At 42.4% G+C, this 27,260-nt stretch overlaps 1 protein-coding gene across 1 annotated transcript in view; it reads left to right on the forward strand.

The window, feature by feature from the left end:
* The first annotated feature begins 410 nt into the window (after window positions 1–410).
* Window positions 411–27,260, forward strand: part of FAM124A (family with sequence similarity 124 member A) — an 83,436-nt gene continuing 56,586 nt past the window's right edge. Inside the window, exons 1-2 of the mRNA XM_040991458.1 lie at window positions 411–510; window positions 8,746–8,777. Coding sequence (XP_040847392.1) covers window positions 443–510; window positions 8,746–8,777 — 100 coding nt within the window. The 5' untranslated portion in view covers window positions 411–442. The remainder of the gene's footprint in view (window positions 511–8,745; window positions 8,778–27,260) is intronic.

Raw genomic sequence — 27,260 nt, forward strand, 5'->3', positions numbered from 1 at the left:
CTTTCCCGCAGCAAAGGCACAGGTGCCGCCAATGCGGAGCCAGCGCATCCTCGGGGCGGGGGGCGGGGAGAGTGCAGGCAATTGCACACGTGTTGCCCATGCACTCACGCTGCACACAAACCTGAGGGACACGACGGCGTACACACCCTCGCGCGCACACCCGCGTGCGCTCGCACCCCGTGCACACCCGCGCGCGCGCTCCCACCCCGCGCGCACCGCCGAGTGCCCAGGGGCGGGGCGCGGCGGGCGCGGCCGCTGGTTCCGGGCCAGGCGCGGCCGGGAGGGGGCGCGGCGAGGGCCACGGCCGCGGGTGCCCGAGTTGTTTGCGGGAGCCGAGCTGCGAGACGCTCGGAGGGAGCCGGGCCGGCCTGGGAGGCCCGGAGAGCGCGCACGCCGGATCACGCCCGGCACCTGCGAGCGGAGCGTGGTCGGGAAGCGCACCATGGACCCGAAGGCGGGCGGCGGCGGCGAGGAGGACGACTGCGCGGACTCCGGCGCCGAAACCGGAGGGTGAGCGGCGCGGGGCGGGCAGCGGGCAGCGGGTGCTCCGAGTTGCGCGGCGGCTCCTGCAGCCAGGGAATCCTCCTGATTCCAGCCATGGAGCTGGGGCCCCAGCGGCGGGACGGCGACACACACGGGTCTTCCCCTCTTGGTGGGATTCCCACCGCCCACCTCCTCCCGTGCTGTCCCGTGAGGGCCAGAACCACGTGGCCCGTGACTGCTTGGGGCGTTCCTCCAGCCCGAGGGGGAGGAAAGTGGACGGAATCGAGGTTATGTGTCCTACCACCGCAGACCCTCTTGTCCTCCCTTGTCACGTGAGTGCCAGGCCAGAGTACTGCCCCTTAACAGCATCGCTGGAAAGAAGCGATGCCCGTGCACTTGTTTCGACCTTGTGCGGGATCCGGGGTTCCGTTGGAGTGGAGCCCTGGAGTCGGGGTGCAGGAAAAGCAGAGTGGGTCACCTGGCACCCAAAAGTCATTAGGATGGTGTCTCCACTTGTTGTCTTTATTGTGGGTCTCCATCCTTTGCTGTGGAGGACACTACCTGCACTCTTCAACCCTCTCCAAACTTGCCTCCTAAGGCACCTGTCTGTGGGGAATGCGGTACAGCTGGTGCTGTGATGGAGCCCTGCTGATTGAAATCTGCTGTTGGCTTTCGTGGATTCGATTCTTCAAACCTTTGCAAGCAGATCAGTCCTTTACCGGTAACACTGTGTCCTTGCTTGGGACAAAGAGCAGGTTATCTTTAAGCAGATGAATGTCCTTGTAAAGGCGTCCACCCAGCTCCTATCTCTGAAGGACTTTCCATTGCAGAGTCAGCACCACAGTCAGGATGCAAGACTGGCCCAGGAGGAAAGGGTGTCTTTTCCTTTCTGGAGTTAGGCTTGGGAGGCCAACAGCTGCCCCAACTGCAGAAAGCCTGCCTCCTGGAAGGGCTGAGAGGATTTAGGCTAATCTTGGTGCTTGGCAACCAAGTGAGCCCAGGAAGAGCATCCAAACTCAGGCAAGTCTCACTGAACAACCTCCCTTTAGGCTTCCCAACTTCCCCTACTGCCTCCCTACCGTCAGCACTGCTAGCCCAGATCTGGGAGTTCCCATTTACCCTGTTATCCAAATCTGAGATTGTTCCTCATTTGTTGCAAAAATCAGTTATGATCCCGTAGGGGTAACCCGATTCCAAATACCCAACTCCCCTTACATTTTTCCACACTTTCTGGCAATTACATTGTATCAACTTTAGTTAAAGGTCCTTGGTCATTTTTTTTTTTCTGCCTCTAGCTACCTGGACCATGAAACAAGCAAGAAAGCAGAATTAACCAGCTCTTCCACAGCTGGATTGAGTAAAAGTGTTTACCAATCCGTCCGTGTTTAGTTTGTAGCATATCCCAAAACAGATATTTGTTTCCCAGGGTTGTGTCTTGAGGAAGAGGACTGGGGCTCTGACCTCTGGATGTCCATTTTCTGTTTCTGTCACCAGATTGTATTGTTGTAGGCAAACTGAATTGTCTCTTAAGCATTTCAGTTGCATCACTAGCATCTTTAAGCTAAAGGTAGGATGGCGTGCATTTCAACAAACATAGATCTGATGTGTGCTTCTTAGTCTTACATCTGCCATGCATTCCTGTGTCCCTTGAATTTTTGGATTAACTGTCAAACAAGCAAACAAACAAAAAATGCCGTTTGGAGTTCCTCTGTTTTTCCAGAGCTTGCTGTCTTTGTGTGCTCATCTAGCTTTTCGAATAATGTGCTACTTGTTGAAATTTCATGGAAAGCACAAAGAAAACTCAGTAAATGTTTGCTATCAGTCAGTCTCATTTTGTACAATGTAGATCTGACCCTGTCTGTTTCCTTTGGAAACTTTTTTTGCTTCTCTTACCTATAAAGTACACAGAAATTAATGTGGCCTCAAACCCCAGTTGAAGAGTTCCTTCTCTTTCTTGCCCTGCTTTCTCACCAGGTTCTTTGTGCTTTGTGCCTAGCCACACCCAACTTGTTCCCCCTTTTTCCTTGCCTTTGTTAAGCCATCCTCTTGCCCAGCTATGCCCTTTCCACTTGGCACACCTGTATCCAACAGGTGTAACTAACTATACTCTCCTTTCAAGAGTCAGCTCAAGTAATGCATCTACTAAGACAGCAATCTTAATTTGGGAATCCGTGAATTTTCTCAAGTTGTATGCAATATGACATGCTTTGTGAGTTTCTTGGGAGATGAGCACTTATTGTCTTTACTGATCGTATTCTTGAAGGGGTCTGCAATCTTTTCCTGGTCAGATTGAGGCAGAGTATGAGGCACCTCATTTTCATTGTGTGTCTGAGGTCATGAGAAATGTTCAGTAGATGGCCACAGCATTAGATGGAGCTCAGATGACTGTACAGTGACATTGCATTTTGTCTACCTGAAAGCGACTATTGAAGTCCTGGGAGAGCTTAATCCATTGAAAAGTAATAAGAAACAGTCACTTAGCTTTTGCATGAGCCATGTGTTCTAAGGTTTTGAGTCTTTTACTGACTCATTGAATCCACCAACACCTCCCAGCAGCAAGTTCTTAGCAAGACAAGCCCAGGGGAGCCAAGCATGGAAATACCAGGTAAAGGAGCTTGAGCTGCTGAAAGGGCCTGGGAATGAGCAGGCATGGAATCAGAGGAGGAAGATGGTGATAACACTGATGCCCAGAGAAGTTGTGTTTTTGGTTTTGGGAGGTTTTTCTGTTTTGTTTTTGAGAGGAGACTGAGAGAAAGGTCTTCCATCTTCTGCTTCACTCCCCAAGTTGCCACAACAGCCGGACCTGAGCCAATCCAAAGGCAGGACCCAGGAACTTCTTCCAGGTCTCCCACATAGGTGCAGGGTCCCAAGGCTTTGGGCCATCCTCCACTGCTTTCCCAGGCCACAAGCAGGGAGCTGGATGGCAAGTGGAGCAGCCAGGACACAAATCAGCACCAGTATGGGATCTAGCACGTGCAAGGTGAGGACTTTAGCCATTAGGCTATTGCACGGAGTCCCCAGGAAAGTTTTGAGAAAAGAAGGAAAACTCAACTATGCTACTGAGGGGTGTGAAAAGTCCTTTTTCTTAAAAAAAAAAAAAAGAAAAGAAAAAGGTAATAATGACAGGTTAGAGAGGTAGTCGGCAGTGAGGTAGTGAAGGCAGAAGTTGGATGGGTGGCTCCAGAAGGGAGTAGAAGAAGAAGGGAGCAAGTAGCTAGAGTGGAGGGTGGGGTACAGGATGGATTTCCTAACTGTTGGGGCTGAATGAATGGCCAGTGCTGATGGGAAGTAGTCTGTTAGAAATGGAGATTGGAGAGAAGATGATGGTCTGTACTGTCAGGCCTCAGGAAAGGTGGAAGCAGGTGGACTTGTGGTCACTGTGGCTGGCTCTGCCTTGGGCAAGAGGCATCTTCCCTCTCACAGCAGGGTGAGGGAAAGGAAGCTGAGGTTTCCATGAGAGGTCCATATGGCACTCTCCCAGAGGCCCCGAAGAGTGGAGATACGAAATGGTCATTTTGGGGAGTGTTAAGTGAGAGCAGGTTGAGATGAATGATTAGGAGTTGGCCTGACTGTTTTCCTGCAGCCCTGCTCAGTTGCCTAGAGTCAGACAGAGAGAGCCAACAGGCAGAAAGGATCGTCTGGGATTGGGAGTGGCGTGGCAGTTGTGGGGAAGGTGAACAAAGCATAGGAGCAAGGGCGGTGAGCACATTACTCAGGCTGATGTTCAGTCTTCTTGTTTATCCATTCAAGGGATGGATCTGAGGAACCCTGTGGGACTCAACTCCAGTGGGCAGAGTGTGCTGGTCATGATGAAAGCCACAGTCACAGGAGCAAACCCATTGCTATCTGCAGGAGTGCACTCAAGGCTCCTCCTCTGTGGGATGGAGGTGCTGGCACTAGTACCTGCCTCACAGGGTTGTTTTGAGCGTTCAGGGAATCTGTAGAACAGTGCCTGGCATATGTCAACCTTCAGCCCATTGTTATTTCTCATTGTACCCTTGTTATTGTTAAAAAGAATACTGCAAATGATAAGGTTTATACAATGAAAATGATGAACTCAAGACCACAGCTTCTTTATAGTCATAATAGATGCTCTGATGCATTTAAATACCCCAGGCAGTTTGACCTTCATTCAGAACACCCAGCTGACTGTAGGACATCCCTCAGTACTGTTATTATTTTACAGATAGAGGAATGTGGATTGGGGTGAATGGATTGAAGGGAAGTCCTGGTCTCCAGCATGCTTCCCATGTAGTGCTATTATCTGTTGTGTAGCAGTGTGATCTGCTTAATTCTCATTTTCTACTCAGCCTGTTGTGTTTGAAATACCGCCTTTGCTATCTAATCGACCCATTGCAAGCCAAGACAAGAAGCAAATGTGTGGTCTTCTGTGATCATGGATATCATAAAAAACAAACACCCAAATTTCCTAAAAGTTCTTGGAAGCAAGGTTGTGCTTCTTTGGACTTTGTTAGAAACTGACAGGTGGGATGATGAAGTGGTAAATTAGCTGAAGAAATAAAATCCCTGACCAGAGGTACAGGGAGTTCCTTGTACGCTCAGAACAAGCCAGTGCTTGATAAAGACTGATACATCAGTGATGAACAGTCCCAGCAAACTTGATGGGTTGTTTGAACTCGGCAGTTTGGTCTGGCATTGATGGACCCACACTTCTGTGTCAGCTCTCGCTGAGCTGCTTCTGCTTATGCAGCGGTCGTGCCAAATTCTCTGTCTCTATGTGACCTCCAACTGATGTTTTGTCATGACCCAAGAGATCACAAACAATTCATGGGCTAGAATTAAGCAAGTGAAGGGGAAAGGATATAATGGACTCAATTTTAGAATGGAACTTATTAAGCTACCAGGAGGCATGTGATGCAGAAGATGAGATGATGGAGAACTCTGTTAGCTGTCTGTTCAGGATGGAGTTGGTTAACCCTGCACTCCCAGACATTTAATTCAGTGTATAGAGAGTTAGCAGATGGAGCCCCCGGTGCCTTGTGCTGGCATTTTACAGAAACATCAAAACCTTTCTGGCAGAAATGCCAAGATCAGTTCTTATACCATGATTTACTTGGAAGAGAGAATTTGAAAGCATGTTCATTTTATATATGAAAGCACTTCTAAAAGTGGGTAGGCAAATGGGGTTAAAATATTTGTATCAATGCAAAAATACATGGGGGCTTCAGAAACTTTATAGAAATTGTGTACTGTGAGAGATGTGTATTATGAGAAAAAAAAACTGTGGTTTACCTTCTGAAATGTTTTGCACCAAAGTAAACTTATCTTTAAATTCCATTTTGCCATGGACTTTTTGAAGCCCTCTCCTTAACTTCAGGTGTATGAAAACATATACTGGGATAATTATGCTCCTCTGTATCATGTGTCCAAAATTTTTCACCCTAAAATTCCCTACTTCACCTTTTGTATGTCATTGTGAGAAGGTTGATTCTAAAGCAGAGTGAGTCAGGAAACTTCTTAGCATGTGAGACCATGAAACAAAGATCTGGGAAGGTACCAACTGCTATTCTTCACTCTAAAAATGCTGGCATATTTCTGCTCCTCCCGGGAATCCTAATCAAGTATCTGGCTGTTCTCTGAAATCATTTGAACCTATTTGTGTGCAAAACCGTTTCCAACTTTATAGTTTGTCTTCTGTGTAATTTCCAGTAAGTGATCCTTTAGGGTTATTTGGAGTATGTTAAAAGTTAGAAAAGTGTGCAGACCCTGACTCCGTCTTTATTCTTAGTGATGATAATTTTTTTCAAGGGCAAGGAAATAAAAGATGGCTGTGTTCGTAAATATCTCATTGCCATGTGCTTTGCAGAAATGAGCAATCGGGAACAATCATATAGCCAAGCAGAGGGAAGTAGTTGAATATATTATAGTGCATCGCTTCATCTAAAATGATAATGGCAGGAACTCGGCGTCAGCTTGTTACGATGGTGTGAAGTGAAAAGAGCAACTCGGAATTGTGTCTCTGCCATTGTGGCCACCAAGTGCCAGTAGCAGAAGCTTCCAGTCGGAGGCCAGAGGGCAGTGTGAGATGAGTGGTGACCCTTTTGGCTGTTTGGTTTCTGTTTTGACGGTGAACAGGAATGGAAGTTGGGCAGCAGAATGGGGCAGAGACCATCTGCCCTGGAGAGAGGGGTTTGTGTTTTCCACTAGGGAGCTTGAATTTCATCCAGAGAGACAGAGAGAGAGGGAGGGAGGGAGGATTAGATTTGTGCTTTACAAAGATTGGCTGCTGTGTGGAGAAGGAATTGGAGCAGGACAAGTGTGACTGTTGAAGACCGACCAGTTGGCAGGGCTTGCCCAATCAGTGCCTTTAGTTTAGTGGAATCGTGGAGAGGGGTGTCAGTTATGCTAACGCCTGTCCTAAAATATGCATTAAGACTCTGGAACTATGTTTCCAATGTCAATTTCTTCCTGCATTTGTATCCATCTGTACGCAAGTGTTTAAAATGTATGCATATGTGAACCCCATCTGCCTCAGGAGTACTTGGAAAGTTCTCTCTGAAAACACTGGCAAGTCTTTAATAATAAAAAAAGAAATGGTAATGTTGTCTACTCTTAGTGTATATTGCTCTTGAATAGTCATGGTGTTTCTTTAAAGTTTGGCCATCTTAAAATGATCAGATTGTCATGGGATTGTTTTGCTGTTGAATCTGCCACCGTGGGTGATTGTTGAGCTTTCTTTTCATTTATATCTAGTTACTTACCCAAGTATTGTCCCAAAGTCTACGTATGTCTTGCCTGGTTCCAGGCAGAGTTTAATGCATCAGTGCTGGCACTTCTGCCTTCTCCATGTCAGCACACCCCCAGCCAATCCAGCTCCCTGCCAGCTCCTTCCTTGCTACCCACCCTGCACATTTAGTTCAAATCCTTGCTATTTCTGCCCTCTTGACTCTGTTACAACTAGTATTACTGTAGTTTTCTGATGAGCCAAATAAAAAACCCATATATATATATAGACACATGTATATACATATATATATACACACACATACAGATACACATATATATGCATACATAATATAAATGCATATTGTAACCTATCAAGGAATGTGCAAATATTAGTAGCTGTTATTCTTTCTGGTTTGAAAAGTCAATGATTACTAAAATTCTGTGACTACTAAAGTATTGTCTTTGAAAAAGAGAAAACCACGTGCAATCTCTTCCCTCTTGCTCCTCTACTAATCTGTCTGCAGCATGCTGTCTGGGACTGCAGGCTATATTAACTAACAAAAGGCAAGCTTCTGATGGATTTTCACAAAGAGGCTTCCTATGTGCTTTTTTATGTGGGAAGAACCTCAGTGGATGATTCAAGAGAGACAACATGAGACTAAGAAGTTTGTGTCTATAAAATTAAACATAATTTAAGCAGTTTATTTGCGTAACGGTATCCCCTAAGTACCAAGCCACAATAAATCCCTAGGGGCCCAAAATGATTAATTTCTTGCCAGGAACAACTTTGGGAAACTTGGGGAGGGGAATAAATACTTTCCATACAGAGTTCCTTGCCGGAGAGTCACCTAAGCTGCATGAGGAGGAGAGACACTCAGTGGAGATTAGGCAAGGCTGAGGTCTGGCCTGATTCCCATTCTCACAGTGGCTGGGTGCTGCCAGCTGATATTTTAGCATGGAAACTGAATGGTCCATTTCACCCCAGCCCTGCCTTTTCCTTTTCCCTATTGCAGTACACATCCTGTTCCTCTAGTCTCCAGCAAGGACTGGAATCAGGGGAAACCTCTTTGTGCCTGGGAGTTTCCTGCTGATTGGCCATGGCTTAAATGTGGAGGCCTTCATGGCCGCAGGCATCCCTGCTTATATCAGCTGAGAAATATCTCCTTTGGTGTGGTGGCAGCATCTGAAGGGTGCTGCTTTGCAGAGGTTTAGTCTGCTGAGGAGCCAAGGATCCGTTGAAAATGTTGAGCCTTCCCCCTTGCAGATAGAAACAACCATTCAAAAATTTGCTAACCGCATTAGATGGCTCAAGAGCTCCTGGACCCCATTGGGAGGGTTCATGGAGCCCACTAAAAGGGCTCAGGTTTCTAAAATCCCTTTAAAATTCTGCTTTCACATCCAGATGTCTTTTATCTTGCACAAAATGAGCCTCATACTAAGGTTTTCATTTGTGACATTCCCTTACCAGTTAAAATGCTACTAACCATTGATTTTTCAGAATTCTAGCTTGACTAAATCATTTAGATAAGGGAAGATGGTGGATAATCCTACTAACACTAAGGTCTTGTGTTTCAGGTCTGACTACAGCCACCTGTCCTCCACCAGCAGTAAGTATCTTAAATGTCTTGTGGCATTATCTTAACAGACTCTCCCCCTCTCCCTCTAGGACTCAAAGGCAATACATATAGTACATCCTTTAATAGTGAGTAAGAATCAGCAAAGATACTGTTGCCAAAGAATGTGATGTAGGATGCTCTAACTATGGCAGTTAAAGCTCTTCCTGGAGGATGTGTTTGTACCTTGATTTTGTGCTAGAAGTACTGTTGCTTTTCCCATGGAAACTCAGCTTGCGGAATGTAACCCAGGCATCATAAGCCCTTCTAATTCTCTGAAGGACCTGGGATGGCTCATTCGTTGAACAGACTGCTTTCCAACGCCTACTGCCTGCAGGCCAGTGGGAAGCTCGGAGCACAGGTGCTAGATCTATACGGTGCTCTCACTCCTCTGTTGGACATTTCCTTCCCTTTTATTTCTACAAACAGAATTTTTTTCCTTAAATGGAGGGAACATCTCTCTGCACCAAAATTCTGCAAAATGTGTTCAATAGCAATTCCAAACACAAGTTGTAACGAGGGGTTTATATACATTTACATGCAGCTAAAATGTTTGGGTTCAATTTTATCTGTCCATCTTCCTTGATCCGGCTCACATGTACTGTACTGTACTGCTTCCGGTAACTGTGTAAGACCAGTGGCTTCACTTTCTGCCTTCAAGTTACCCATGGTTCAAAAATATTAAATTAGAAAATTGCAGAAATAAACAATTGATATTTTAACTTGTGTGAGTAGGGTGATGAAATTGCTCATTTCCCTGTCCCATCTCATTTTGCCCGGGGTAAAAATCTTCCCATTGTCCCATGCTGGTTCCTAGGACCCATGTCAGTTACCAGATGGACAGCCAGGGTAGTGCAGTGCTTGCATCGCCCAGGTACCTCTTATTTTTCCTAATGGTGGCCCCAAAGCATGAACATAAGGATGGTCATTTTATTAGTGTTTATTGTTACAATTGTTCTGTTTCACTGTTATTGTTAATATCTTAATGAGTTTATGTGACATTTTACTGTAGGCATTTTTGTAGGATAAAACATAGCTGACAGGGTTCAGAACTGAGATTTTAGTTATCTACTGGGAGTCTTAGAACACATCCCCCTTAGATAAGAAGGAAACAACTGGGTATGGTTTTTAAAAAATGATTGGTGGGGCACAGGCATTGCATCCTAAGCTGCCACTTAAGATGTTCACATACCAGAGTGCCTATTGAAGCCCTGGCTGCTCTGCTTTCCCATCCGGCTTTGAGTTAAAGCACCTGGGAGGCAGCAAAAAGGTGATGGCCCAAGGACCTGGGGCTCCTGCCACTCCCATGGGAGACCCACACAGAGCTCCTGGCTCCTGGATTTGGCCTGCTGAACCTGGCTGGTAGCCTGACTCTCCCTCCTTGTTTATGTGCATCTCTACCTTTGCTTGTCATTCTGCCTTTCAAATACTAAATGTTTAAAACAACACTCTGAACACTAAAAAGGTGTTTATATTCGATATTAAAATGAAGTACAAATGTCATTCATGAGAAATTATGTTTCATATCTTGAAAGGCTTTAGAGTGATTGAAATGACAACATGCACATCCAGGGCTGTTCAGACTACTTGAACATTTACTTGACAATAACAAAAGATAGCCGCCTTATAATAAGAGTCTTGATTGTTTGAATCAGTAAATACTGACTTGTTTTTGCCTTTTGCAACTCTGCTGTTAAACTCTCAGTTCTAAACAGTTCCCAAATGGAGGGACACTTAACTGGATTATTCCATTGACTGAGGCCCTGGCTTCGTTCTACTCTGTGAGAGGAGACATGGGGAGAGCTGCAGATCAGGAATTGTCATTAAGTGTCAAATTATGTTTAGTTATTAGTACAGCTGCAGTAAGGTTTTGAACATTCAGCCCATGGAGACAACCCCCCTCCTGCCCATTGCCCCTTGGTTTATTAAGAACCATTAGTAATAATGAGAATAATGCTCTGGCGGTTCACACTGCTCCCAGCAGCTTTGCATGCCTGTAAGCACAGAAAGCTCCTTGAACTAACTCCTCTCTCGCTCTCACTCTGCCACAGCAGTTCTCATTCCACTCTGGCCCAGAGGCTACATTTCTTGAAGAATGATTTTTCTAAAACACTTGCCTGAAGCTTTCGCTCATTTTGCAACTCTCAGATCCGTCCTCTGGGTCACAACAAAGCACCTCTCTTATCAGTGAAATGCGTAATTTGGTTTGGGATGTTTTTCCTCTCCATTATTTTAATTGCCCATCTCCAAGTTGGAATTCCAGCTATTGCAGCTGGGGATCGATACTCTCTTATTGCTCTTCCTTTCCACTTCCAATAGGTGGTAGTTCCCCATGGCTCTCCAGGGATGGGCCCCTGGCTGAGAGACCAGGAGCATCTCTTCCAGTCAGGGAGAATAGTTGGTTACATTTAATAGTAAAAAAAAAATAAAATAACAGTTACACAAGTAGAAACCTGTTTTCCTCTAACTTTACAAAAGTCTGTTTTTTAAGTTCAGGTCCTCGCTCTGCTGTGTCCTTCTTGGCTGCTGTCTACCACCTTCAGGGTTGTGTCACATGCATGAGATGACTGCCTTCTTTGCAGCCATCACAACATTGTTCTCAGCTGGAAGAAGGCATAGAAGTCCCTGCCCATTAAGTTAGTCTCACTTTGTAAATGATTAATTTCTTTATCCCTATTGGCCAGTTCTTCAATATGGATCCCTCAGTTCAAGAGAGTCTGGAAATTGTTTTCTATGCCACCACTAGCATGGCTGTGTTATTAAGGAGAGAGAGGACAGGCTTGCTAGTGCTGCTGGATTCTGTATGGCCAGTGGATGATGTTACACAGCTAAGTGGCCCTTGACAGAAAGACAGGTCTCTGCCCCTGCTGAAGCAGAGGTCTGACTGTGATGATAGAGAAAGGCGTTTTCCTTGTCCAGCTGGGACATCATGCTCAGCACTGGGTGGAGCATGGGCTACCAAGGGGTTGTTCACCCCCAAGGGTTCCATTTCAGAGTCTCTCCACTACTGCAGGGATTGTGTGCGAGCAGCAGATCCCAGGGCTGCCCTTCCACTGCCTTGACCCAGCCCCTGCTTTGGGTCCCAGAGCAGCTCCCCATCTCATTATCATTCTGCCATGTCCTCAGCCTCTCTCAAGGGTGCGATTCCTTTCTGCACGATTCCTGACTCTGGCTTGGGATTTGAGTGTTGATTCCACTCATTCACTATTAGGAAAGCCATGTGCCCGTGCCTGCCAGTGGTTCTTACTCACTATTCACACCCATTCCTCTGTGTCCACAATCAAGGTGCACAAAGGTTGCCCTTGCAGCCAGCCTTAGTGTCCACTTTGCTGACCATATGTCTGCAGGTGAATTGGACCAAGACTCCCTCCAAAGAGCACCAGTTACTCTACGGAGTTGTCTGTCTCCTCTCAAAATGCAAAGATCTGCTTCCCCTTCCTGCTGCTCCTCGTCTCCATGGGAGGAAACGGGAGTCATCCCTAGAGGAAAGGCACAGGAGCGACGGGGTGCGACGTCAGGTATCCTGGTTCTAATCCTGCTGTCACCATGAACTAGCTGTGTGTGCTCTTGGGCCACTTGCTTACCCTCTCTGGGCCTTGTTGCCTTCTCTGTGGCATCAGGCAGTTGGGCTGGATGACTTCTGGAAGTTCTCAGATGTAAAGATATGTGTTAGGAACTCCTCTTGTTATGTTCTTAGCTTTTTATCTACAAGTCACATTGCATCTGTTAAAAATAATGTAAAATTTAAAAATATATATATTAGAAGGAGTAACTTCCCTGAAAAGAGAGAAAAGGAGGAGGTGAAGAATCAGTGCCTTTCCTCTCTATTGTCTCATTGGCCCAGCATAAAGATCCTGTGGCCTGGACATCCACTCTGGTGGCCTCTAACCTCACAGCCACAGCGCCTCACCATCCATGCAGGCCTCTCTGAATGGTCAGAGCCTGTGAGTCAGCAGGTAGAGACACTGGGGTGAGAGGCGACAGCAAAGTCAGGAGCAGGCCTGGGACATGGGAGCAGGTCTCATTCCCACCCCCTCTGGGACCACGGAAGCAATTCTGCAGACATGGTCTGGAGCTGTCCCACTCTGGGAACCGAGCGTCTGGGGATTCTGGGAGGTGTGATCGGGTTTCATTTGTGTGAATTTTGTCCAGTTGCAACTTGCCCCCTGACCTTTTTATGACAAGCTGGGCAGCTTCATAGACAATAAGTCAGACTGTTTTTTAAGGAAGATCATCAAGCCACTGTGTACAATTTGCATTCATAAGTGGGAAAGAAATTTCTGAACAGGACAAAAGGAAAACTAATTATGGGAGGGGAGAGAATCAGCCATGCCAGGTAATGCTAATGAAATCTCCGTCATGCTTAATTGAATATTTCCATTCCATGAATCATAATCACACTTAGAAAATTATCCTTAGGAAGTCCTGGGAGCCGGAAAGTTATGTTTTTAAGGAAAGAGTGGCATATCTTAATGATACCTAACCCTGGGGTGAGGGGTGGGGAACTCCGGTAGGAAATCATCACAGAATTAACTTGTTTTCTCCATTTGAGACTAGCCTGTAAAACCCTGTGCTTGGTGGGCTAAGGCTGTCCCTAAAGCTGAGATTTCCTTGTCAACACTCAGGGTAACCATGAACGTCACTGGGTATTTCACACACTGGCCGTCATGGCAGGTGTGTGTCCCTCTAGAGCACAGATGGTGAAAGATCAGTACATGTGGCACAGAGGGTCTCTCCCAGCCCTGGGCAGTACACTGAGGAATTCTCTGCATATGTGACAATTAGGGGAAAATGGCTATGAACAAGGGGCTGTGCTGATTGGAGCTCTGGAAAAGTGCCAGAAGAACAGAAAAAGCACCTATGATGAATGAGCAGTGTCTCTGAATTTGTATTTCAGCCCACCTGGGCCTCAGTATCTTCTGTATATCTTGCGCTCCATTCCCTGGCCTCCTAGCCTATCCTTCTCATGCCCCAGGTATCTTGCCTGCCTCTGGCCTGCATGCCCTGCTGCTGACCCCAGAGCCTACACAGGCTGTTAGGTCCATGGCGTTTCTACCTGGCAGCTCGCCTGAGGATCCCATGTCTGTGCACAGCCCCTGAGGGCAGCATGAATGAGGACCATCTGGTTGCTCTGAATCCCCACGCATGCTCTCATCACAAGGAACAAGGGCCAGGTGGATTGCAGGTGTTGGGTAAATGAAGGGTACTGAAGCAGGTGCAGTGCCTTGGTGGGAGCTGCCCGTGCTGCACCTGCTCCACCCTGGAGAGTGTCTTATCCCTGTCTGAGGCTCTTTCCTGACAGGCCTGGCTTTCTGTCCAGGTGCTGTGTTCTTATTGTTTCTTAGTGGTCTCACCCAGCCTTGTCTATGCATACTCCTAGCATGTCGGAAGAGAAGATCGTTGTGGCTGTTCTCAGTAACACTCATCACTGGTAGGCAGTGCTTGGATACATGGGGTCAGTAGCTTCCAAGCCATGAATTCAGACTGTAGAGAATGAAACTCATCATTTTCTTTATGATTTTACTAAAGGACATGATACTTTATTGGTAGATTTTGCTCATTTGAGGGCATCTGTCACATCTCCATTTATCTCTGGGGCCATCTAGCATGTTGCTTGTAGGTGGCACTAGTGGAAAGGCCACAAGCCTGGCTGCGTCTTGATGTGGGACAGTCCTGGTCTTTCAGTCACTTGGGTAAAGGCTCAGCCATAGACTCAGAGCCCCAGAAGGTCAGCTGTGCAGTTGGGGATCGTATTGACTCCATCTTTACTCAGTTGCACAGAAAAGTGTGTTGGGCTGGTAGAGAACAGGAAATCCCAGACTAGAAGACTCAATACTCCAAATGAAACCTGGATCAGCATCATCCAGCAGCTTGTACAAATATAGAAACCCAAAAGTTAGGATGAAGGCAAAACACATTGGTGACTGAATATGGCTCCCTGCCTTCGCCTCACAAGGGCAGTGATTTGAACAGCTCTTCATGTGTTGAGTCATGTTAATAACGGGAGACATGTGAGAGAAGGCCTGGGTTTATTGTGATTAAAAAAAAAGACATCAAACATACCCAAAGAGTTGTTGCATTGCCCTTCTCCCAGTTCCAGGTAGCACAGTATGGAGAGAGATGCCTCCTGCTTGGGAGAGGAAGAGACAGCCAGGTCCAGTCCTTAGCCTTGGATACCAGTACCAGGCCTGCTATGGTGAGGCCTAGAGCCTTTGGTGAGGCTCCAGCCTTTGTCTCCAGAACAGAGCCTCTGGTCCACTTTTACCACCTTCCTTCCCCAACTACTAACAGAACAAGAGCCCAATAGCTAAGGGGTAGGGTGGGAAAGTAAACTGACAGATTTGCCTTGAACCTCAGTGCTGGCATCAGGCAAGGCCTTGCACCTGGTAGTGTGGACTCATTCTGACTTCGGCCGGCATCGCAGAGCTGTGGCTCAGGTGCCACTTAGCTCAGTGTCAGCCAGCACAGCCCTCCTCCTCCTCCTCCTCCTCCATGGCAGCTGCTGCCATCCATGTGGGAGACCCAGATTGGGTTCTGAGTTCCTGTCATTGGCCTGACCCAACCCTGTCTGTTGCAAGCATTTATAAACTAGTGAAAGCAAGATCTCCGTTTGTCTTCCAAATGTAAATTAATTAATTAAAATTTTAAAAATACTAGTTGTTAATGTATCATAGGTAGGGATCCCTCAGTAAGAACCCTTGAAAATAAAACCTAGATAATGACATAATAGCTGAACACTTTCTCAATGTAGAGAAAGATATGAACATTCAAATACAGAGATCCCTACGCCCCTAAATAGACATGACCAGAAAATAGCATTGTGGCACATGGTAGTTAAACTCTCAAAAGTGCAACATGAAGAATTCTAAAGTGTGCAAGAGAAAAGCAAACAGCAAGCTGTTCATTAGTTTTACAGCAGATTTTTCAAAAGAATTCTTACTGAGAAATTAAAAAAATATATTCCAAATTCTGAAAGAAAATAATTACCAGCAAGAACTACTTCATCTGGTGATCTTTCATAAATAAAATAGAAATAGAGTTTCCAAGAAAAACAAAAGCTGAGGGAATTCATTACCACTAAATCAACCTTACAAAAGTTGCTTATACAAGAAATGAAAGATGGCAATCAATATAAAATATGAAAAGTATGATATTTACTAGGACAAATGAAATTGTAAATAATTTTTTAATGATAGGACTAAGTCATTACTTATCAGTAACAACCTTGAACAGATTAAATCCCTCAAGCAACAGATAAGCCCTGGCTACATGGATTAAATATTATCACCCAACTATATACAACCCACAGGAAACTCAATTTACCAGTTAAGATACACATAGATTGAAAATGAAAGGAAGGAAAAGATAAGTGCATCCAACAGAAACCAAAAATGAGAAGGACAAAAATAGACTGACTGTAAGACATAACAAGAGACAAAGTCACCATATGAGAATTAAAGAATCAATCCGTCCAAAAATAAGTAATAGTTATAAATGCAAATGTCCCTAATGTTGGTGCATGCAATTTTATTGCAAAAAAAATTTACTGGCTCCAAGGGGGCACTAAATTTCAATGCTATAATAGTAAGGGTTTTCAGCAGCCCATTCTCACGTATGGACAAATCGTCCAGGCAATAAAAACAGCAAAGAAATATCAGCATTAGACTATGAAACAGATCAAAAGGACCTGGTGGACATCCACAGAACATTCCATTCAACAGCTGCAGAATACATCATCAGCACCTGGAATGTTCTCTAGGATAGGCTAACAGGCCGCAAAACAAGTCTCAACAAATTCACAAGTAATAAAAAACATGTGTATTTTTCTCTGACTACAGTAGAATAAAACAACAGAAAAAGAAATTAAAAATTATGTAAATGCATGGAACTGAATCACATGCTACTAGGTTAACAGTGAATCATTGAAGCAGTCAAAATGGAATTTAAAATTTAGTCAAAATTTAAAACTTCTTTGAAATCAATCAAAACACAAGCACGATATTCCTAAAACAGGTTGGATATGGCAAAATCAGCACTGAGGAAATTCGCAGCAGTAAATGCCTCCAGTAAAAATACATATACATGTAAATATATATACATATATATAATAAACAACTGAACCATGCATGTCAAACACCTCAAAAAAAGAAACCAAATCCAAAGTTAGTGTATAAGAAGGAATAAATATAAGATAAATGAATATAAGATAAATGAAATAGTAGTAAAAAAAAAAGATGGTAAGAGCAATTGCTTTTTGAAAATGTAAAATAAAAAAGCATAAACTAAGGAAAAAATAAGAAAAAAATCAATAAAATGAAAGATGAAAAAGAAGTCTATAGCTGGTACCTTAGCAACATTAAAGCTCACTAGGAATTATAAACAGATGTATGCCAGTAAGTTGGAAGACCTAGAAGAAATGGATAAAAGTTTGTTTACATGTAACTTACCAAAATTGAACTATAAAGATGTTGTCATTGGTATTTTGATAGTGACTGCATCAAATCTTTCAGATTGGTTTACATAAAATAGATATTTTATTTATTCAGTCTTCCAATCTAAGAAATATCTTTACTTCCTTTTGTGTCCTTGATGATTTCTTTTATTAGTGTTTGGTAATTTTCTTTCTTTTTTCATGATATACATTTTTTTTAACCTCTTTTTATTATTAGCATTTTATGGTACAGTTCTGTAGCTCCTGGGATTTCCCTTAACCTGTCCTAAATTCCCTCCCCCCTCACTGTGTTCCCCTATATCATTACCACAGTTCAGTTGCCCACACACAGTCATATGTCCATCATTGCAGGCATGGACAATGGCAGAGTCCGGCATCCTATTCAAGATAGAGTAAGCAGTTTCATTTTCAATACATCTTTGGAAGTAAAGATGTATACTACATTGTATCCTCACATCTGGATATGCTAGTCTCCATTACACAGTTACTATACATCCCCTTAAATGAAAAGTCACAGTACAAAACCAACAACAGGGAGAAAAATAGAAATTTACAATGCCGTGAAGTTAAATGACACGCTGCTAGATATGATAGTCTCCATTACCCAGTTACATGAAGTTAAATAGCATGCTACTGAATGACTAATGTGTCGCTGAAGAACTGGAAAAGAAAATCAAGAACCTTCTTAAAGAAAATGAAGCTTCTGTACGATCTATGAGTCATTGAAGAATTTAATGAAAGGAAAGTGTTTTGAAGAGATAAAACTTACAAAAACATTAAAATCCATGAGATACAGTTTCCACTAATCTTTGTTGGTGAAATGTGAATCCTGTAGGTAACCAATGGATGGGTTTTGTTTTTAAATCCAGTCTGCTAATCTATGATGTTTGATTGATGAGTTTAAGCAGTTAATATTCTGGGTTAATACAAATAGGGGGTAGTTTGGTTCTGTCTTTTTAGCAATGGGTTGTTGATTGATTTAATCTTCTGTTATTTTACTGGGATGTTCTTCACATTTGCCTTTGGCTTTGGTGGGCGCTATTTCTTTTCTCTGTCAAGAGAACATCTGTAAGTATCATTTGTAGGGCAGGTTTGGAAGAGGCATATTCTTTTAACTTTTGTTGACTTTGTAACAATATTATTTCCTTTTCAAAGACAAAGGAAAGCTTTGCTGGGTATGTTATCCTGGGTTGACAATTTTTTTTTTTTAGAATCTGGAATATGTCACTCCATTCTCTTCTGGCCTATAGAGTTTCCTGTGAGAACTCTCTTGTGAGTTTATATGTAAGTTGATTTTTTTTTCATGTGCACATTTAAGGATCTTATGTTCAATTGAAGAGAGCTTGATAACCATGTGTCATGGTGAAGATTGGTTTTAGTCAACCCTGTTGGGAGTTCTGTGTCCTTCCTGGATTTTGTTTCTCAATTATTCCTCTAGATTAGGAAATTTTCATTATTATTTCATTAAATACACTTGTAAACCCAGCTTCTCTTTCTGTACCTTCTGGGACTCCCTCCCATAACTCTTATATTTTGCCTTTTTATAGTGTCTTTAAATTCTTAAATACTTTTTTTGGCCTGATCCAGCTCTGCTTCCAGATTTTTGTTTGTTTCCCCAGGGTGACAGGAAATACCTTCCAATTCTGACATTCTTTCTTCTGCCTCCTTCATTCTATTTTGGAGACTCTCCACTGTACTTTTAGTTTGCTCCACTGTATTCTGAGATTCTGATATATCAGCAGCTTTCATTTGATTCATTTCCAGTGTGACGTATTCCTTGAGTTCCTTGAATGCTTGCTTTATGTGCTTCTCATTGTTGATACGTTTTATGACAAGTGTTTTGAATTCTGTATCCCCCATTTTCTCTATGTCTTCCTCAGTGAACTCTGAGGTTGGCATAGGGTTTTTGCTCCTTTGTAGGGGAGTCTTCAGTAATATTCATTGTGCTTCTGTCTCTTCTTTTGCTCTTGCTCATTGTACTTCTGGTTACCAGAGTCTTCTCTTTGGGGCAGGTTTCTAAGCTGTGTCATCCACAGATCTACAATTCAATTTTACTTGTTGTGGATGGTACATGGCTCTTCGTTTGCTTGTAGCCAATTGTGCCACTCCCTCTAGCGAGTTCCAGATCTGGGTTTTTATGTTAGATTTCCACCATGATCTCAGTAGCCCCAGCTCCTGGCTCACCAGTCTGTATCTCCTGTGATTCTGTGCTGAGGCTGCACCATTGTCTGTACAACCTTTCTCCCACTTCTGGTTGGAGTAGGTACCAGCATTAGGGAGACACCAGATATCCTATATAGCTAGGTTGTTGGTAGTGCTGATCTTGGCAGAAGCTGTTGGCCATTAGGTCTGAGGGTCACACGGACCTATCTTGACCTGTACAATGCTGTAGTATTATTTTCCTGTGGGACCAGTGCAATGCACTGAGTTCAGTGAGTTCTCGCTGAGCTCAGCACATGCGCAGTTCACTGTTGTCCCCTGCAGTCTTAAATTCTTTGCCACACTGTAATAAATGGTGCCTGATGTGGCACTACTATGGCACTACTAGAGTTCTTGTTTGCTAACCGTCAAGTCTGAGGGCTACCAGGACCTGACTTGGCTGGAATCTGTAGGATGACACGGTGTTGCAGTTCACTGAGTCAGAAATGAGTTACGCTCAACTCAGCGCATGCACAGTGTTGTCCATAGCCCTTGCCTCCTTAGACAAAATGGCACCTAATTCAGCTCTAGGAGGCGGATTGGGCTGTGAAATCCACCCTGTTCTCACACTGCCTGTCTGGGAACTGCTGCTCTATCTCTACTTCTGGTCAAATCAAACAGACCAGCAGGGTGGGCAGTTCTTTGTCTGGGTTCACCTCTGGAGCTCCCGGTAAATGTCCCTTCTCACCTTGGTGGTGGTGGAGTTCCAGCTGCTGGTGGAGTTCCAATCACCACTTGCTGAATGCTGCTGAGGGTATCAGTCACTGCAACACCACACCATTGTGTCTGTTGCTTTCTTGTGTCTGTCAATCTCCAGGTTCCCCTCTGCTGTTGTGCTGTCCTCTCCTATTTCGTGGAATGTGCCCTCTCTGCTTCATACTGGCTAATGTTTCCATCTGTTTAAATGTGTCCTTACCCTATTCTGCCATCTTGATTCTCCCCTGATAATTTTCTTTATAGAGATCTTTCAGTTCTTCAGTTACATTTATTCTTTGTATTTCATGCCTGATGTAGATCGTGCAAATGGTGTTTGTTTTTTGGTTTCTCTTTCTGTGAATTCATTTAACATGCAAAATAGCTAATTTTTTGCATCTTTATTTTGTAACCTGCAACTACTGAATTGGTTTAGTGCAGCGTTTTAAGTGCAGATTTTCTACATACAAAAATCATGTCATCTGTAAACCCTGATAATTCCACTTTCTCTTTTCTAATGCAATTTCTTTCATTCTTCTCCTAATCACTCTTGCTGAAACTTCCAGTACTTTTGTGAATAAGGTTTAGCTCTTCTGTTAATCTTCTCAAAAAGTCAACTTTTTATTTTGCAACCCTTTTTGTTTCAAACTCATTTACTTCTTTTTTTTTTGAAAGATTTATTCATTTTTATTACAAAGTCAGATATACACAGAGGAGGAGAGACAGAGAGAAAGATCTTCCGTCCGTCCGATGATTCACTCCCCAAGTGGCCGCAACGGCCGGTGCTATGCTGATCTGAAGCCAGGATCCAGGAACTTCTTCCAGGTCTCCCACATGGGTGCAGAGTCCCATGGCTTTGGACTGTTCTCAACTGCTTTCCCAGGCCACAAACAGAGAGCTGGATGGGAAGTGGAGCTGCCGGGATTAGAACTGGCGCCCATATGGGATCCCGGCGAAAACTCATTTATTTCTGCTCTGATACTACTTTTCATCTCCTGCTTATTTGGGATTTGGTTTGTTCTTACTTTTCTGTCTTCAGAATGCATCATTAAATTTTTAATTTCAGCCATTTCTCTTTTTAAATGTAATCACCTTATACTCTATAATCCTTCTTAATTCTGCTTTTGTTATGGTGTGTTTCCATGTTCATTTTTAAAATTTTCTTTTTAAGTTCTTCATTGATGGTTCAGTAGCATGTTGTTTATTTCCCAAGAACTTAGGAGCATTCTATTGTTCTTGTTGGTTTCTACATTTATTCCTTATGGTCTGAGAAGATACATGATATGATTGATTTTCAGTCCTTTTAAACTTCCTGAGACTTGATTTATGCCCTAATGTGCGGTATAGCCTTGGAATTATTCCATGTGCTGGTGAGAACATTCATCCTGTATCTTTGCTGTGAAGTGGTCTGAAATGTGTTTCAGGCTCATTTGCTTGACAGAATGTTTCAGTTCTATTGTTTCTTGGTGATTTTCTGTCACTTGATGTGAGTGGGGTTTTGAAGTCATCTGCTATTAGTGTGTTGGACTCCATCTCTCCCTTTAAAGTCTGACCATTTTTTCTATATCTATCTGGTGGTCTTTTATTAGGTGCGTATATATATTTGTGAAGGTTATTTCTAAATTGCCGAATTGAAACTGTTATTAAAATATTACATTCTTCTTTATGCCTTTTTGTAATTTTTCATTAGAAGTCTGATTTTTCCAGTATCCTGACAGCTACACTTGCTTGCTTTTTGTTTTGCCTGGTGTTATCTTTTTCCAATCCTTCACTTTAATTCTATGTGTATCTTTTTTAAATGAATTTTTTGTAGACAGCATATAAGTGTTGGTATGTAAGAGTTAAGTCCTGTATTTTATTGATTGCATAATGATTCTACCTGCTGTATTCATGAATTTGGGGGTGACATGTATTTCAGGTTCACTTTTTTTGTTTTGATGGAGTGAACAGTACAGATTTAGTAGCATGGTGATACCCTTCTTCCTACCCATGTTCTTCATCTACTTTATCTCTTCTTTTTAAATTTTTTGCAATGGTATATTTTTGTTTCACTTCATAATCAAAAGTTTAATTCTCCGTTGGGTAAAGATTTCAAGAAATGACAAGAAGAAAAAAAAGACACAGACTGGAAACAATGGTCAAGTCTTAAAATGCCCCTCTCATTCATTCATACAGATTTCAGGTTTTTTGTACTCTATGTATTTGTTACCACAGAGCAGGCAAAACATGTTTCTCTTCTGGGGACTGGCTATGATGTAACGGTCTCTATCTGCATCCATTTTGTTGCAAGAGACAGGATCACATTCTTCTAAAGGTGAAGTAGCATTCTGCAGTGTGTGTGCATGCTTTATTTAGTCATCCATTGGTGGACATCTGGGTTGATTCCATATCCTAACTGTATATAAAACATGGGTGTATAAACATCTCTCTTGTATATTAATTTCATGGTGTTTGGGTAAATAACTGGTGTTGGGCTAGCTGGGTCATTTAGTAGATCTGTGTTCAAACCTCTGAGACTTCTTCAAACTATTCTACACAATGTTTGTACCAGTTTACATTCCTATGCACAGTAGATTAGGGCACCTTTCCCCCACATCCGCACCAGTGTTTATTCCTTGATTTTCAGTTGTCAACCATTCTGATTGGGCTGAGGTGAAACCACTTTGTGGTTTTCATTTCCCTCATGGTTAGGGATCCTGAATATTTTTCATGTCTGTGGGGCCATTTGTATTTCATCTTTTGAAAGCTGTCTGTTCATGTCCTTTCCCCAGGATTATTTGTGGAGTTTTTTTTTTCCTGTTGAATTTCTTAAGCTCTTTATAGGTCTTGCATATCAATCCTCTATCGGTTGTATAATTGCCAGTATTTTCTTCGATCTGTGAGATGGCTGTACATTTTGTTGATGATTTCATTTGCCATGCAGAAGCTTCTTAGCTTTATGTAATCCTATGTGTTTATTTTTGCTTTAATTATCTGTGCCTCTGCCGTATTTTCTAAGAAATCTTTGTCTACACAAATGTCTTGCAGAGTGTCCCCAGTGTTCTCCTCTGGTAATTTGATTGTATCCAGTTGTAGATTTAGATCTCTAATCCAATTTGAGTTGAATTTCGTATGAAGTGTGAGACAAGGGTCTTATTTCATAGTTCTGCCCATGTAGTTCAAGTTTTCCCAGGACCATTTATTGAAGTTATTGTTTTTCTCCCTAGATTGATTTCAGTTTATCAAAAAGTAATTGACTCTAGCTGTGTAGGTTCATTTCTGGGATTTCTGTTCTGTTACATTGATGTTCATGTCTGTTTTTGTGTCATTTCCAGGCTGCTTTGATTGCAGTAACATATAGTATATAGCATTGCGATGCCTCCAGCTTTGTTTATGTGGCTTAAGATTGCTTTAGCTATTTGTGGTCTGTTGTGTTTTCATATGAGTTTGGCATCATTTTTTCTGTCTGAGAAGAGTATCTTGGCTATTTTGATTGGGATTACAAAGAAGCTGTAAAGTGCTTTTGGTAGCATGGAAATTTTTATCATATCAATTATACTGATCCAGGAACATGAAAGATTTTTCCTTTTTTTTCCTGTCTTTTATTTCTTTAATATTTTCTCATTTTCATAATGAAGATCCCTTTTTTGAAATAGGTGCTTATTGCTATGAGCTTCTCAACACTGCTTTTGCTGAGTTCTCTAAGTTTTGATATGTTGTGCTGCCATTCTCATATGTTACCAGGAATTTTTTTTATTTCCCGTTTGACTTACTGTTCATTCAGTAGTGTACTACTCATTCTCCATGTGTTTACAAAATTTTGAGAGTTTAAGTTGTTGATTTTCAGCTTTATTCTATGATAATCAGAAAGTACACATGATGTAACTTTAGTTTTGTGTTTTGTTTGTTTGGAGTTGCAAAGACTTGATTTATGGTCTACCATCTGGTCTCTATGCACTGATGACAAGAATGTGTGTTCTGCAACAGTGGGATGAAATGTTCTGTAGATACCAGTTAGACCCTTTGGGTCCATGGTATAGGTTAGGTCTGTTGTTTCTTTGTTGTTTTCTGGCTAGTTGATCTGTCCACTGATGAAAATGGAATGTTAATGTCCTCCGTTACTATTGTGTTGAAATCTATGTCTCCCTTTAGATCCATTAACAATTGTTTTTAAATAACCAGATACCCTGATGTTGGGTGTTTACACATTTATTATAGTCGCTTCTTGTTAGATTGATTCCTTAATCATTGTGTGATGCCCTTCTTCATCTCTTTTAATAGTTATGTGTGAAAATATATTTTTCTGATATTATAATAGTTATACCTGCTTATTTTTCCTTTGTGCTGGCACGAAGTATTTTTTTTTCCACCCTTTCACTTTCAGAGATATGTCTTTGTGTATCTTTGTTGGTGAGATGTGGTTTTTGTAGGCAGCAAATAGATGGGTCTTAGTTTTTAATTCATTAGTCTGTGTCTTTTGATTGGAGAACTTATACTATTTGCTTTCAGAGTTATTATTGAAAGGAACTGACTAGTTCCTGCCATGTTTCCATGAATATTCTCATTGTTTGCTGTGGATTTCATTTGTACTTTTGTTTCTGTGTGTAGCACATCTATAAGCATCATTTGCAGGGGTGCACGGGTAATGGTACATTCTTTCTTTTCTTTGTTTTGGAAGAACTTTATTTTGCCTTCAAAAGAGATTTACTGCATACAATATTCTGAGTTGACAGTTTCTTTTAGGACCTGAACTGTGTTTCTCCTTGTAGGGCTTCTGATGCGAAATCATGAAAAATCATTGTTAGTTTAGTTGTGGATCCAAGGAAGGTAACCTAGTATTTCTCTTGTGCACATTTTAGGAGGTTTTTTTGTGGGTTTTTGTTTGCTTGTTTGTTGGGTTTTTTTTTTTTTTTTGTATTTTGTTTTACAGTTGGGAGTTTGATTCCGATGCGTCGTTGTAAAGGTTGATTCTGATAATATCTACTAGGAATATTGTGTGTTTCCTGCACATGAATATCCCTTTCTCTCTTCATATTAGGGAAGTTTTCTGCCACTATGTCACTAAATAGGACTTATAATCCACTCATTCCACACCTTCAGCAATTCCTCAGATAGCTATGTTTGGTTGCTGGGTAGTGTACCATGAATTTTTAACACTGAATTTTTCTAATTTTTAAAACTTTTGTTTCTTGACAAACAGAGACATTTCCAGAACCTTTTGTTTTGGTTATATTCTTCATTCTGCTTCCCCAGGCACTGGCTATTAAGGCATTCCCCTGTATTTTCTGTTTGGCATATTGAATTCTTCATTTCCCACATTTCCTTTGGATTTCTCTTCAGAGTCTTAATCTCTTTACAGAATCTCTTGCTCATGTCATGCATTAATTTCTTTGTCTCGATAATTTGCTTCTGTGTGCTAAAGTAACCCTGTGATCATTTTTCCATCTAACGCTTCCCCCCCCCCCTTTCTTCCCTTTTTTCAATCTCTGTCTTTACATTCTAATATTGACGATTTCTTACGTTTCTTATCTGGGAAGTACTTTATTTCTCCTTCACTGTGTGTAAACTAATTAGTTTTCTTTTATATGTTAGTTGATTCTTTTCTCTTTCTGTCTGTAGGACTCTCTCCTTGTCTTTAGTGTTATCAATTTGATGACAGTATGTCTTTCTTAATTAAGTCTATTTGGAATTCTTTGAGCTGCTTGTATCTGGGTCTGGGTCTTTTTTTAAGATTTACTTATTTTTATTGAAAAAAAAAAACAGATGTACAGAAAGAAGAAGAGATAAGGAGAAAGATCTTCCATCTGCTACTTCACTCCCCCAAGTAGCTGCAATGGCCAGATGTAAACCTATCCAAAGCCAGGAACCAAAAGCCAGAAGTCTACCCTGGGTCTCCCACACTGGGGCAGAGTCCCAAGGCTTTTGGCTATTCTTTTCTGCTTTCACAGACCACAAACCGGAAGCTGAATGGGAAGTCAAACAACCAGAACTCAAGCCCATATTGGACCCCAGCGCTTGCAGAGGGAAGGATTAGGCAATTGAGATGTTGCGCTGGATCCTGTGTCTAATTTAAGATTTGGGAAATTTTCAGCTCTTATTTCACATAGTAGGTTCTCATTGCCTTTCCCTTTTCTTCTTTAGGAATACCCATAATAGGAATGTTTGGACATTTGATGGTATGCCATATTTCATTATTTTTTATTTCATTATTTTTCTTTTTATTTTTGTCTGATTGGGTTATTCCAAAGTTCTTGTTTTCAAGGTCAGAAATTATGCCACTTGGTGTATTCTTATTGCAGCTCCCTGTTCTATTTTTTATTTGATTGATTGAAAATTTCATCTCCAAAATTTCTGTTTGGTTCTTAATGAGTTCTAATTCTTTAGTAATATTTTCATTTCTGTCACTCATTAATAGCCCCATTTCTTTAACATGACTGTGTTCCCTGGCCTTTTGTTATATTTCCTTATCATCACTGTTCTGTATTGCCTATCTGTCATCTCATTGATTTCCTTCATTTCAGGATCCAATTCTGGACAGTTACTATGTTCTTTTGGAGGCATCAGGCTGGCTTACTTCTTTCTGTCTGCTGTGTCCCTGTGTTGACATCTACCAATCTGGTGTTCTTGTTCCTTCTTCTTCATGGAGCAGGATTTATTATAAAAGAGTTTATGGGTTAGCTGGAATGCATCATCTCATTTGACTTGTCAGTTTGGCTTTGGTTCTAGGTGAGCCCAGGATTTTATTCTCTGCATGATTTCAATCATCTTAATGTCCACTGCGTTTAACAATGTCACAGTGGTCCAGTGTGCTACCATTCACGAGGATAGAATTATTACTTTCAGACTAACAAGGGCCTGCCTGGATCTATATTCCTGACCCAAAGAATTCAGCATCAGCCTCCTTTCCCACAACTCTTGGTGCTAAGGGAACCAAGGGCCTCTGTCGCACAAACAAGCCTCGGTGATGCCATGTCTTGGGGATCCAACTGCCATGGCCCTAGGATCATTGATATGGATAAACCCTCCTCATGGTCCCACTAGTGGAGTCCAGCTAGTGTTGTGGTCTCTAACACCAGGTTCAACACTAGAGGATGTGAACTGAAGCCTATTCCATACCTGACGACAAGGTAAACTGGAGATTTTACTCTGGTGGA

The sequence above is a fragment of the Ochotona curzoniae genome, unplaced genomic scaffold, assembly GCF_017591425.1.
Source record: "Ochotona curzoniae isolate NIBS_2020 unplaced genomic scaffold, NIBS_Ocur_1.0 contig_64, whole genome shotgun sequence".
NCBI lineage: Eukaryota > Metazoa > Chordata > Mammalia > Lagomorpha > Ochotonidae > Ochotona > Ochotona curzoniae.